A 14,972-nucleotide genomic window follows, 5' to 3' on the forward strand; every position below is an offset into this window, starting at 1 on the left:
GCGGGGCTTAACATAATAAATAACAGTAATAAAACAACACATACATAGTAACTTAGATACATATATAATAGTAGATGTTATAATATATAATTATTAAATGTGTTTAAAATATTTGTTCTTTCGTTGTATATACTGTATAAATATATTTATGCTTAAATATAAATAAATAAGTAAATAAATACGAGACACATCTAACCACAGTGCTATTTACCAGATGGCCCAGGTAGCCTACCTTTATTAATATTTGCATTATTCAATATTTTTAATTAATGCCACCTTTGGAGAGTTCACCGAAGTCTGTTGCAGTGGATTTGTTGCGGGTCACGTGCATCTAAAAAGCAGGCGTTCCCATAAATTATTGGGGATTTGGAACAATCAAAATATTTTATACAAAAATATAACTTTATTTTTTGATCAATGGTTGACGTACACCGAATTTCTTTCAGAATACAAAATCCCAGTTTCCCCTAAATATAGTTATGGGAGCCATACTATCAGGAATCTGTATGCTTTTAAAAAATGTAATTTACTCTTCTACTACAACTACTTTTCCTGAGCCAATAGGAACTCCAGTAGATAAAATATGTTATTCAGAAAACAAAGATAATAAAGTTAGACACCTTTTTCTTGACGATATTATTTCTGTATCTCCTGCTATCTTTAAATTCATAAGCTGGAAAAAGTTGGTCCTTACAACAAAAATATTTTGTCACTAATAAAGTAAAGGAAATGTATTTCAAAATAATAAATACATTTTACCCAGTTACATATTTTATGACTACATAACCTATATATTGACACAAGATGCTCATTTTGCTAAGTTTACACAGAAACTGTTTATCATTTATTTTGGTCATGTTTCTATACTGAATATATATTTATATTTTATGGAAAAATATTAACATTTATATATCCGCAACCTTTAAAGACATGAATTTTTGGATACTTTGATTTTGACCCCACTAAAAAGCTTGCTTTGTGACAAATTAAAAAACATTTCTTGGCAAATTTTATATACATAAATGTAAATTCACCAATAACAAACCATGCATTATTTTTTTATTTTTTTTAAGAATTTAAATTGTACCTTAACACAATTTCTTCCTCAGTAAATAAGAAAAACAACCTAAATTTGTAATGACTTTAATTTGTAACTGATGTTAAAAATAATATCTTACCCTCGTGGTCTTTTTTTATCTTCTCCTTTTTTTCCTTTGTTCATTTTCTTTTTTTTAGCAAATCATTGTTAATTTTGCTTTCTTCTCCTGTATGTTCAGATGACATTGCACATCTTGTTGATATATTTTGTGTATTGTATGAAGTTGTATCATTAATGTCATCTCTGTTCAGTTTGAAAGCATAATGTATATATATTAGGGCTGTAAAATGTTTATTAAGGTTTGTATTAAGCAAAAACTCTTCAGTGGATGTTTTTAATGCTTCTTTATGTTAAGACTTAAGACCCAGACTCCCCCCTTTTTAATTTAATAATAAATAAATAAAAATTCTGTTGTATTTTTTTTTCTTCTTCTTCTAAATGCTGTATCAACACAAAAAAAACATATCGTTGAAGTATGCCTTTAATATTTGTACTTGAATACTGTTTAATAAAGGAAACACATTTAGAAAAAAGAAATTCAATTCAATATCAATTATTACTGTCTGTTAAATAAATAAAGGAATAAAAACGTCTGTCTTTCATTAAATTTAAATAATTAACTGTTAGAATTAGAAACGTAACTGTTGCTGACGTGTAAAATTAAATATTATATAGCCTATACACAATTTCATTGCTTATTGGGACAGAAAAGACCCCAAATTCTTTTAATTCAATACTTATGTGGCATTTGAAATATGAACAGACAAAACACCGACTACGCCACCCTGGGAATTTCACCCAGGGAATGATTTTACTCCCTTATTGGAATTATATTAATACAATTAAGGACACACAGGTACACATACAATACAGCCAAAGACGGGTTCAAATTTGAAGAAACTACTTTTATTTCAATGATTTAAAACACTGTAAAACCATCTCTCGGGGAAGAGAACACAGAAAAAAACAAAACAAAATAACAAACGTATAAATGCTGAGGCTTACCGATGGAGGAGAAAGGAGTCAGAGGCAGTAAGAAATCCCAGGGAAAGTTCCCCAGTAAACACACAACCACACCACAGTGAACACAAAAGATGATGAGAAAGTCAACAGCACACCGGAAGGGGACACTACCACCCAGACACCAACACCACCATCGGCTCTCAGTCACTGTAACAAACAAAGAAGAATGAAACAAGCACACACACACTCCTTTAACAAGGATTCACCAAAAATAATAGAAAATACAGAAAATCTAAATCTTTAAATGAAAGGAACACTTATCAGAAAGTACAGACAATGACTGCCAAAACCAGCAATGGTTATAAAAGGGCAGTATAAAGAAAACTATATACATCTAAAGATATATAAATCCAGTAATCCGAAAAGAAAAGAAGGAATAAAACAAAATATAAATACACTTATTAATCCAAATTGGAATGAACAAACAACAAGAAAACAAACTTCATAATCAGCAAAATTATAATATAAAGCCCCAACCCCTTGAGCTATATTCAGACATCATAAAAACAATAGCCCACATGAAACAAATGACACATACTGTTGGCCATGCAGGCGTAATGGCCCCGTAACGTTTAGTATTAAATGGCAAGACGAGCGCACAGCAATATGCTCCAATTGCTGGTACAATATAAATATAATGCAAACAGTAGTTCAGGGGAACCAACAGTCCAGGAAAGACAGCCGTACAGGTCAAAACAGCCGTGAAAGCAAAACAGTGTCTGCAACACAGTCGTATAAGCAAAACAGCGTCTGCAAAACAGCCGTGAAGGCAAAACAGCAGCTAGCGAATCAACAGTGTTGCTGGCGACGATCTCCAGTTACACCGGCCTCATTCCTGTTGTTTACACACAAATATTACCATTAACCCTAATTAAAAATGAAAGGAATAATCACACATCATGGCATACCTACCGATCAAGCAGCATTCATTTACACCCGAGGGAGACAGCTCGACGCGTGCCGACGTCACCGATAATGCAGTAGCGTTTATTGAATGTGCTGACTGACGAGATGGAAAACTGGGCCCCGAAACGGAGATCTATGAGCGTCCAACACATAATAACCATCACTGCAGATAAGAACAATATATTGGTGTGGAGACAACGAAGCCACTACCCTACCTGTCAGCACAGCAGAGCACCGGAGAGAGCGACCCGGAAGCACAACACAACTTCCGTCACTGACGAGCAAGAGAACGCGTTAGAAGGACTATTTGCGATATTTATAGGATGGAGCCTCACATGAGGATTGGCCAAAAGTACGCCAGATACACATTACGTATTAATTAATACTGCTACAATCTACCCCAGCTTTTTGTATCGGCGCCCCGACGATAAGCAACTCTTGCTACTCACTTCCAGGGCCTAAAGAGGGCAGCACAACAGTAGACACAGAAGTCACGCACCTAAAACCATTTACGAGAACAAGCGATACACAAGTCCTCCAACATGATTAAAACACGAGTAAGGCACTTGTTACAGGTCCTCTGCCTTTACGGCTACTCGACGAGAAACAAGTGATGCCCAAGTCCTCTTACCATGGCGGCTAAATAACGAGAAACAGGTGATACACGAGTCCTCAAACATGGCGGCTAAATGACGAGAAACAAGTGATACACGAGTCCTCAAACATGGCGGCTAAATGGCGAGAAACAAGTGATACACGAGTCCTCAAACATGGCGGCTAAATGACGAGAAGCAAGTGATGCACGAGTCCTCAAACATGGCGGTTAAATAACGAGAAACAGGTGATACACGAGTCCTCAAACATGGCGGTTAAATGACGAGAAACAGGTGATACACGAGTCCTCAAACATGGCGGTTAAATGACGAGAAACAAGTGATGCACGAGTCCTCAAACATGGCGGCTAAATGACGAGAAACAAGTGATACACAAGTCCTCTTAACGTGACGGCTAAATGATGAGAAACAAGTGATACACGAGTCCTCAAACATGATACAAGTAAAAACAGAACCCTCAGCGGGCCATATTTTTAAGACTCGAACTGGTCACTCCCTAAACGTGCATGAGCTCGACAAACTTTAAAATTACACTCTGTAACAATAGATACCATTCCGCTACTGTTGGTCAACACGAAATTAAAATCCACCCAACCATTTGACAAGATGGGGACCTGACAACCCTACAACCGGGTAACGCATTAGAGGGTGCGAAACTAGGTCCAGGGACGGCCGCAGCCTGTTCCTGGCGCAGCCTCTCATTATCGGCTCTTGACTGCTCAATTAAGTCGCTCAACTCCTGTACCTCTCCCTCCATACTTACCCTACCCAACAAAGGGAAACCCTACCCAACAAAGGGGAACTCTACCGTTAGGAGATAGGAAGGGCGGAGGAAGAAAGCCAGCTGCTGTTTTGCCTATAACACAAAAAAACACACAAAAAAAAAAAAAAGAGCGAGAAAGACAACAAACAACAAAATTGAACACGTCTTGGCGTTAAATTGTACCCTGCCGACTACGCCAGATTGTGGCATTTGAAATATGAACAGACAAAACACCGACTACGCCACCCTGGGAATTTCACCCAGGGAATGATTTTACTCCCTTATTGGAATTATATTAATACAATTAAGGACACACAGGTACACATACAATACAGCCAAAGACGGGTTCAAATTTGAAGAAACTACTTTTATTTCAATGATTTAAAACACTGTAAAACCATCTCTCGGGGAAGAGAACACAGAAAAAAACAAAACAAAATAACAAACGTATAAATGCTGAGGCTTACCGATGGAGGAGAAAGGAGTCAGAGGCAGTAAGAAATCCCAGGGAAAGTTCCCCAGTAAACACACAACCACACCACAGTGAACACAAAAGATGATGAGAAAGTCAACAGCACACCGGAAGGGGACACTACCACCCAGACACCAACACCACCATCGGCTCTCAGTCACTGTAACAAACAAAGAAGAATGAAACAAGCACACACACACTCCTTTAACAAGGATTCACCAAAAATAATAGAAAATACAGAAAATCTAAATCTTTAAATGAAAGGAACACTTATCAGAAAGTACAGACAATGACTGCCAAAACCAGCAATGGTTATAAAAGGGCAGTATAAAGAAAACTATATATATCTAAAGATATATAAATCCAGTAATCCGAAAAGAAAAGAAGGAATAAAACAAAATATAAATACACTTATTAATCCAAATTGGAATGAACAAACAACAAGAAAACAAACTTCATAATCAGCAAAATTATAATATAAAGCCCCAACCCCTTGAGCTATATTCAGACATCATAAAAACAATAGCCCACATGAAACAAATGACACATACTGTTGGCCATGCAGGCGTAATGGCCCCGTAACGTTTAGTATTAAATGGCAAGACGAGCGCACAGCAATATGCTCCAATTGCTGGTACAATATAAATATAATGCAAACAGTAGTTCAGGGGAACCAACAGTCCAGGAAAGACAGCCGTACAGGTCAAAACAGCCGTGAAAGCAAAACAGTGTCTGCAACACAGTCGTATAAGCAAAACAGCGTCTGCAAAACAGCCGTGAAGGCAAAACAGCAGCTAGCGAATCAACAGTGTTGCTGGCGACGATCTCCAGTTACACCGGCCTCATTCCTGTTGTTTACACACAAATATTACCATTAACCCTAATTAAAAATGAAAGGAATAATCACACATCATGGCATACCTACCGATCAAGCAGCATTCATTTACACCCGAGGGAGACAGCTCGACGCGTGCCGACGTCACCGATAATGCAGTAGCGTTTATTGAATGTGCTGACTGACGAGATGGAAAACTGGGCCCCGAAACGGAGATCTATGAGCGTCCAACACATAATAACCATCACTGCAGATAAGAACAATATATTGGTGTGGAGACAACGAAGCCACTACCCTACCTGTCAGCACAGCAGAGCACCGGAGAGAGCGACCCGGAAGCACAACACAACTTCCGTCACTGACGAGCAAGAGAACGCGTTAGAAGGACTATTTGCGATATTTATAGGATGGAGCCTCACATGAGGATTGGCCAAAAGTACGCCAGATACACATTACGTATTAATTAATACTGCTACACTTACAATACTTATAAGTATTACTTGTTTTGCTTTGTTTTCATTTGGGAAACAAAAATATATTATTTTATTTGCTTCGTGTATTACCTATTATTACCGTGTTTACCTACAGTAAATTTGTGAATGGTTGACAGTGAAGTGGATTAATTTATTAATTTGTCATTATCGCAATATTCCCTTCAGGATTCCTCCTAACCCTGTCAGTCAGGAATCATGTTGCAGTGATGACCGGCTGACTGTACATTATTATCAATTATTTGATTCCTCAGACTACACAAAAAAATAAAAATAAAATAAATATAACAATTGCAAAGATAAAAAAAAAAAACAGTTGTATTTCGTTTTGTCTAAAAAGAGATTATCTCATTTAATTGTTTATATGAATAATAGTTTACACACAATTATCCAAAAGCCGGTTTTGTAATATAAAACAAGTACATACATTAAGGACATTTTTGCAGAAGAAAAAGTATTTTATTTATAGACGTTATCCTTGCATTCACTTCCTCACTCCACAGCCCTTCCCAGCCTGTTGCCAGATCGGGCGGAAATCATCAACAGCAAAGGTGTTTACTTATTAAATTACAAAATAAATACATTTCTGCACAAAACACTTCCTTTATTAATTCACCACCACAACATAAGTAGAACTACAACTAATATGTGATTCTGAATCTATTATTATTAATAATATTACTATCATCATCATCATCATCAACGACTATTTATCAATGTGGAGCTGTTGCATATATATCGTACAAAATGTACGTGCATTTTTAAACGCAAAGGTATAGCAAATGAACTAATAGTTCATGTAATCATGTAGCATTATACAATAAATATCATTAAATATGAATAATGAAATAATTTTGACGATGATAGAGGGCGGGCTTCCCTGCGAGGACTTGGCAACCCTGTGACCGCTCCATGTGTTGTTAGCTACTCACCGCTAGCCTGCATGCTATCATTGATTGATTTGTCAACACCCGAGCCTCTTTTCTAGTATAATCAGAGAAAACACAGGACTTTCACAGACACATTTATCGTTTGCCATTGATAAAAATGGCAGCGGTTGCGGTAGCGGAAAACACACGAGTCTTTCTTCTGGACATTGAAGGAACCACGACGCCCATCACGTTTGTCAAGGTAAGAGCTCACAGTCTGAGACCCTGAGATAAACCCTGCTCAGATGCGTTATTCTGCTGTCTCCTGTCTGCAGGACATCTTGTTCCCCTTCATCAGGGAGAATCTGGAGGAGTATCTGTCTGCACACTGGGAAGAGGACGAGTGCAAACAAGACGTGCATCTGCTCAAGAAACAGGTTTCTCGGATTATTTTCATATCAAGACAGGATCATGGGTGGTTGTGTCAACGGTTTTGCATAACAACACGCTATACACTGGCACTAACCGAAATGTGTGCAACAGTGTTTTGTAAATAAATAATTCGATTAAAAATAGATTCAAATACATATTTGATGTAAACTTAAATAATAAAAATAGATTAAAGTGCCCTTATTTTGCTATTTTAAAGGCTATTCAAAAGGTTTACATACAACAATGGCAAAGAAACGTTCATTTTCTCTTTATAAATATACATTGCACATCTCCACATTTTCAATGATTCTCAAACGACTGGACAGTTAGATCAATCTCTCTAAATCCCTCCTTTGTCTGTTGTGATTGGTCAACTCTGCTCTGATTGGTCAGATGACCCAGTCTGTTGTGATTGGTCTACTCTGCTCTGATTGGTCAGATGGCCCAGTCTGTTGTGATTGGTCTACTTTGCTCTGATTGGTCAGATGACCCAGTCTGTTGTGATTGGTCTACCCTGCTCTGATTGGTCAGATGACCCAGTCTGCTGTGATTGGTCTACCCTGCTCTGATTGGTCAGATGGCCCAGTCTGTTGTGATTGGTCTATCCTGCTCTGATTGGTCAGATGGCCCAGTCTGTTGTGATTGGTCTACTCTGCTCTGATTGGTCAGATGACCCAGTCTGTTGTGATTGGTCTACTTTGCTCTGATTGGTCAGATGGCCCAGTCTGTTGTGATTGGTCTATCCTGCTCTGATTGGTCAGATGGCCCAGTCTGCTGTGATTGGTCTACTCTGCTCTGATTGGTCAGATGACCCAGTCTGTTGTGATTGGTCTACTCTGCTCTGATTGGTCAGATGACCCAGTCTGTTGTGATTGGTCTACTCTGCTCTGATTGGTCAGATGGCCCAGTCTGCTGTGATTGGTCTACTCTGCTCTGATTGGTCAGGTGACCCAGTCTGTTGTGATTGGTCTACTCTGCTCTGATTGGTCAGATGGCCCAGTCTGCTGTGATTGGTCTACTCTGCTCTGATTGGTCAGATGACCCAGTCTGCTGTGATTGGTCTACTCTGCTCTGATTGGTCAGATGACCCAGTCTGTTGTGATTGGTCTACTCTGCTCTGATTGGTCAGATGACCCAGTCTGTTGTGATCTACCGTTTACAGCGCACAACAGAAGCTAAATGTCTGTTACTTTAACTGAACTTCATCTTCGTCCAGAGGCTTCCTAAGCTCAGAGCAAGCGGTTTGAGAAGCAGCCGTCAGTAAAATGATCGTGGGCGGACAACATACAACATTATGCAAATGTGTTTTCTAGTGACGTATAACCGTCACTCAGTGGGACTCGGAATACAAATCGACTCGTAAAGGAGGTTCAGAGTCGATTCTCTCTTTTGGGAGATAATAACTTTATTTTTCACACACTTTTGGCTTTACAACTTTGCAGAACGTTTATATACACAAACCGCTATACTACACACTGCATGAAAGGTAATATTCGAAAAACCATAATTGGGGCACTTTAAATTAGTAATAAAAATTAAATTAAACAATAAACAATTTAAACAAAAAATGATTTAACATAAACAAATAAATAATACACAGTACTATTATACAATAATACACTATTTATTTTTCAAGATATAAATTTGGTCTTAATGTTATTTTACTTTTTTGTTTTATTGTAGATTTATTAATATTCAGAATTAGCTTTTATTTTTATATTTCATTTAGCATGTTATGTGCTTTGGTGTGTTTTTTTATTTTTTATTTTTTTAGGTTTATTCAGGTTTAATTTATTTTTGGTTTAGTTTTTATTTATTTCCAGTTGATAATTTTAGTGCTTCAACTTCCAGTTTATTTGCAACCGAGGGAACATTTCAAACTTTCATTTCATATTTCACAGCTTTATTTCAGTTACAGAAATTTAGTTTAATAGTTTTAGTTAACCGAGAAAGCTTATTAAAAGATAATTGTGACTTTTTCATCTCACAATTGTAACTTTATTTCTCACAATTGTGATTTTTTTATATAATGCAACTCTGAGGGGAAAAAAATCCAGAATTGTGAGATGAAAAAGTCGTAATTACCTTTAAAAAAAAAAAAAATGTGTTCCCTGGTGGAAAAAAGCTCCATAGATAGAAAACCTGGTGGGGCTGTAAACGATTAATCGCATCCAAACTAAAAGTTTGTGTTTACATAATAAATGTGTGTGTACTGTCTGTGTATAATTATTTTATATATATAAATACACACACATGCTTGTGTATATATATTTAAGAAATATTTGCATGTATACTGTATATAGATTTATTTATTTAATATAAATTATATATATTTTATATATAAATAACACATTTTTCTTAAATGTATACATGAACGTGTGTATATTTACTGTATACAAAATAATTATACACAGTACACGCACATTTATTATGTAAACACAATTTTGGATGCGATTAATCGTTTTCGTAATCGTAAATAAGTTTACAACCCTACCTGGTCTTTATATATATAATTAATTTATAGCTGCGTTTTAAATGTGAGCATGTTGTTCCCGCGCACGAGAACGATCTGAATAAATAAGCTTTCCATTTATCTATAGTTTGTTAAGATATAACAATATTTGGCCGAGACACAACTATTTGTAAATCTGGAATCTGAGGGAGCAAAAAAATCTAAACATTGAGAAAATCTCCTTTAAAGTTGTGCATTTATGTTCACGATTGTGCTGCATTCACTCACAAAAATACATGTTTGATATATTTACGATAGGAGATTTACTAAATATCTTCATGGAACATGATCTTAATATCCTAATGATTTTTGGCATAAAAGAAAATCAATAATTTTGACCCAAACAATGTATAGTTGGATATTGCCACAGATACACCCGTGCGGCTCCAGACTGCTTGTGTGGTCCAGGGTCACGTGTGTGTGTGTGTGTGTGAAAGACAGATAATGTGTGTAATGCAGTTGCTGTGACTGAAGCGTGTGTGTGTGTCCAGGCTGAGGAGGACGTGCGGCAGAATAAAGCGGGCCCGGTTCACGCGGTGGACCAGACGGTGCACACGGACGAGGAGAAGGCCATCCGCGAGGTGGTGGACAGCGTGGTGTGGCAGATGGACGCGGACCGCAAGAGCACGGCGCTCAAGCAGCTGCAGGGACACATGTGGAGAGCCGCGTACACCGCCGGCAAAATCAAAGGCGAGTAAGTAAACCTCGTCTTTCCCAGCGCACACACACCTCTCACACTCACGACATCTCACCTGCACTGAACACTGCTGTGTCCATTCAGAAATGTGTGCTTTACATACACGGCAAAATATGCTTTTCTTACTTAGCCTTGTCTAGTTTCTGGTCCATATATCAAAAAATTCTTAAAAATTGGAGTTGGAGTAAAATCACATTAGATGTTATGTTCTGTTTTCTGGGGGAATGAATAAAAATGAAGTGAGTTGATGCTTAAAAAAGGTAAATTAAAAATGATCTGCCAATGGGGTAAAAAAAAAACTTAATTCAAACAGAAACTCGATTATTTTTCTCTCCCCATTGGCAGATCATGTTGCTTGTTTTAAGCAAAAACTCACTTCATTTGTGTCATTTCCCCCAGAAAACAAGACTGAATATCTTATGTCATGTGACTATTTTAGTAAACGCATCTTGATTTTAGAAATGTCTGATATTTGGACTGGAAACAAGACAAGAATACTCAGTGTATAGGCTATTAAACCAGTGTGTGTCTGCAGCCTTTCCCCACTGGGACATACGTATACACACAATAGCAGCATTTCACACATTAACACATTTACACACACGTTTCAGATTTTTTTACTTAATGTAAACTAACTAAACGAATGTCTCCCCCCCCCCCCCCCCCCCGAGCTGCAGTATAAATGAGTGTGTGTTGTGTCGCAGGGTGTGTGTGTTGTGTATCCCCCGAGCTACAGTATAAATGAGTGTGTGTGTGTGTTGTGTCACAGGATGTGTGTGTTGTGTATCCCCCGAGCTGCAGTATAAATGAGTGTGTGTGTGTGTTGTGTCACAGGATGTGTGTGTTGTGTATCCCCCGAGCTGCAGTATAAATGAGTGTGTGTGTGTTGTGTCACAGGATGTGTGTGTTGTGTATCCCCCGAGCTACAGTATAAATGAGTGTGTGTGTGTGTGTGTTGTGTCACAGGATGTGTGTGTTGTGTATCCCCCGAGCTGCAGTATAAATGAGTGTGTGTGTGTGTTGTGTCACAGGATGTGTGTGTTGTGTATCCCCCGAGCTGCAGTATAAATGAGTGTGTGTGTGTGTGTGTGTGTTGTGTATCCCTGAGCTGCAGTATAAATGAGTGTGTGTGTGTGTGTGTTGTGTATCCCCCGAGCTACAGTATAAATGAGTGTGTGTGTTGTGTATCCCTGAGCTGCAGTATAACTGAGTGTGTGTGTGTGTGTCGCAGGGTGTATCAGGACGTGGCTCCGGCCGTCAGGAGGTGGAGGCATCGGGGGCTGAAGGTGTTCATCTACTCCTCAGGGAGTGTGGAGGCGCAGAAGCTGCTCTTCAGATACTCGGTCCAAGGCAATCTGCTAGACGTAAGCAGTATAAGCAGCAGTATAAGCACTGTACGCAGTGTGAGATGTGTGAGATGGGCTCGTTCTGGACGGAGTGCTTGAATCATCGCTTGCGCTCGTGTAGTTCCTCTGCAGTCAGGATGAGGGCGGTTCAGCAGGGTCATGTGTTTATGACTCCTCATATAAGAGGTCATGGCCATCACAATATTCTTGTCAATCTGATGAGAGCTGCAGTGTTATTTTTAGTATTATTACTGTACTATTTAAAAAATTAAATAATTATTTAAATTAGTTTTTTATTTTGAAATTTTAGTTTTCATTTTAATATTACTTAAACTACTATGTATGTAATTTTGTTGTGCTGCAGTGTTATTTAAATTGTTTATTTGAGTAGTTTTCTTACGGCTTTAATTTTTTTAATATATATATATATATACATTTTTAATAAGTTTAGTACTTCAAGTTAAACTTATTTTAATTCATTTATTTACTAAAGCATTTTAAATTAGTTAAAATTATTTTATCTAAAATTTATATTTTATTTTATTTCAGTTTTATTTACATTTGTTTTAGTTCACAATAACAACAACACTGGCATGTTTTTGTCGTGTTTATTAGTTTTTGTTTTGTATTTCTATTTAGTTTTTAATGTTATATTTATTTTAGTTTGTTTTTGTGGAATTTTAGTACTTCAAACTTGTTTTAAATTTAGTTGGTTGCTATGGCACCATTTCTAACTTTCCAAGTTTTTTTTTTATCTAAAATGTCCATTTTATTTCGTTTTATTTCTGTAAACTGACCGGTAGTACTTGAACTACCAACTGTTATTTTACCCAGAACGCCAACAAACAGCAGGTCATCTGATCTGGTTATCGATTTATATCACAAAGTGTATATTTGTGGGACACGAAATGACCTACAAGTTTATATGGATTGATGTGGATTTGCAAGTTTTTAACTTTTGCTTTGTTCTTTCAGTTGTTTGATGGTCACTTTGACACCAACATTGGCGCTAAAGTAGACAGTAAAAGCTACGAGAACATCGCCGAGAGGATCGGATGCCAACCCGAGGAAATCATGTTCTTAACGGACATCACACGAGGTGGGCGCTCTTGAAAACCTTTCATTCCTGCCATAATGTCTTCAGTGGCCAGTTATTAAAGGAACAGCTGAGTTACACAGTTTTACCGTTTTCTAATCCATTCAGCCGATCTCCGGGTCTGGCGGTAGCACTGTTAGCATAGCTTAGCATAGATCATTGAATCTGATTAGACCGTTAGCATCTCTCTCAAAAAAATGACCAAAGAGTTTTGATATTTTTCCTATTTAAAACTTCTGTAGTTACATCGTGTACTAAGACCGACAGAAAATTAAAAGTTGTGATTAGGCCGATATGATGAGGAACTATCCTCTCATTCCTGCGTAATAATCCAGGAACTGCTGCCGTACAGCAGCGCAATGATATTACACCGCGCCTGAAAATAGTCCCCAGCTCGTAACTTCCAACGTGACCGGCACTAAGTCTTAGTACACGATGTAAATAGAGAAGAGTCAAGTTTTAAATAGGAAAAATATCGAAACTCTTTGGTAATTTTTTTGAGAGAGATGCTAACGGTCTAATCAGATTCAATGATCTATGCTAAGCTATGCTAAAAGTGCTATCGCCAGACCCGGAGATCGGCTGGATGGATTCGAGAACGGTAAAACTGTGTAACTCTCGGGGAGCTGGAAAATGAGGCTATTTCCAAAATAAAGTGGCGTGTTCCTCTAACACAGACTCATTCCCATCTCCTCCTCCACAGAGGCGAAGGCCGCCGAGGACGCCGGGCTGAACGTGGCCGTCGTAGTCAGACCCGGAAACATGGAGTTAACAGAAGAGGAAAGGAAACATTATACGATCGTCACGTCTTTCAACCAGTTAGAACTGAGCGGCAATATTTGACATCGGATCATGTGGGAAAACCCAGTAGTCATGATCCGCTGGACTCAAACTCCAGGAATCCAGGTGCTCGTTTTTTTTACACTGAAACCCAATCGTAGGATTATAATACACTTACATTCTCTCTGAATGTTCAATGTGCCGCGTCAATGTCTTTCTCCCCCACACACACTATTATAACCAGGATTAGTGTGATTGTACCTCATGTCAAGCGCAGTCGGATAAACCTCGATATTAAATGTTGTTGTAAAATTTTATTCAGAACGGACACATCTAACAAATCACATGTGCAACATTTAGATCCACCAGCAGCAGCAGCCATGTCTGTTTCAGTGACAAAACACAGAATTATGACCAACGCCAGAGATGTTTAACACCAAGTATCAAATGCTGAGTTTTAATGCTGGACAGCAGTGGCGTAGGTTTGATTTTGAAATTGGTGGGGACGGGGACATATATTTTAAGGTTTGATCGAAATTATTGCTAGGGATATATCAGTGTCACTGGATATTGGTAGGGACACATCCCTAGCGTCCCTACTAAATTCTACGCCCCTGCTGGACAGACTCGAGATTAAATGCGGTTACGTGAATACAAAACATCTCTGATTGCATTTGACTTGGAATTTCTTCTTCACGTTAAACTATTAATAGGGACGCACGATATATCGGCCGATATATGTTCAGTTTTAATGCTATGGTTATCGGCCCAGAAAGAAAATGTATTCGATATATTAAAGCCGATATATAATGTATTATTTCCTTCAGCTGAGACACTTCAGATGTGCGCTGCTCACCATTAAGCTTTTGAATTGCTTGAAATATGAAAAAACTTGAAATTACTTAAAAAAAGGAAAATACAGTAAAGTCATACAGGCTACATGAAATTATAATGAGAACATTATAATTGTGTGCTTGGGACATGGCTTTTAATGGTGAGACTTTTATTTTGTAATCAGGATCGGCTGATAAATCTTA

The 14,972-nt window shown here is 37.9% G+C and overlaps 1 protein-coding gene and 1 long non-coding RNA gene across 3 annotated transcripts; one reads left to right on the top strand and one right to left on the bottom strand.

Annotated features, from left to right (window-relative positions):
* Window positions 1-29: 29 nt before the first annotated feature.
* Window positions 30-6,100, bottom strand: LOC306991905. 2 transcript variants are annotated; one of them, XR_013796188.1, is made up of 5 exons: window positions 6,012-6,100; window positions 5,803-5,929; window positions 3,244-5,725; window positions 3,035-3,161; window positions 30-2,957 (listed from the first exon to the last, which is right to left on the bottom strand). It is a non-coding gene; the product is annotated as an uncharacterized lncRNA (long non-coding RNA). The 2 variants fall into 2 exon arrangements; XR_013796189.1 differs by having other exon boundaries at window positions 30-5,725.
* A 958-nt stretch (window positions 6,101-7,058) lies between these two features.
* enoph1 (enolase-phosphatase 1) lies at window positions 7,059-14,264 on the top strand. Its single transcript, XM_079600184.1, has 6 exons — window positions 7,059-7,334; window positions 7,408-7,509; window positions 10,508-10,710; window positions 11,945-12,077; window positions 13,035-13,158; window positions 13,859-14,264. The coding sequence occupies exons 1-6, from the start codon at window positions 7,251-7,253 to the stop codon at window positions 13,996-13,998; spliced, it is 786 nt and encodes a 261-aa protein (XP_079456310.1). The 5' UTR covers window positions 7,059-7,250; the 3' UTR covers window positions 13,999-14,264.
* Window positions 14,265-14,972: the final 708 nt, after the last annotated feature.

The sequence above is a fragment of the Phoxinus phoxinus genome (assembly GCF_949152265.1).
Source record: "Phoxinus phoxinus genome assembly, chromosome: 23".
NCBI classification, from domain to species: domain Eukaryota; kingdom Metazoa; phylum Chordata; class Actinopteri; order Cypriniformes; family Leuciscidae; genus Phoxinus; species Phoxinus phoxinus.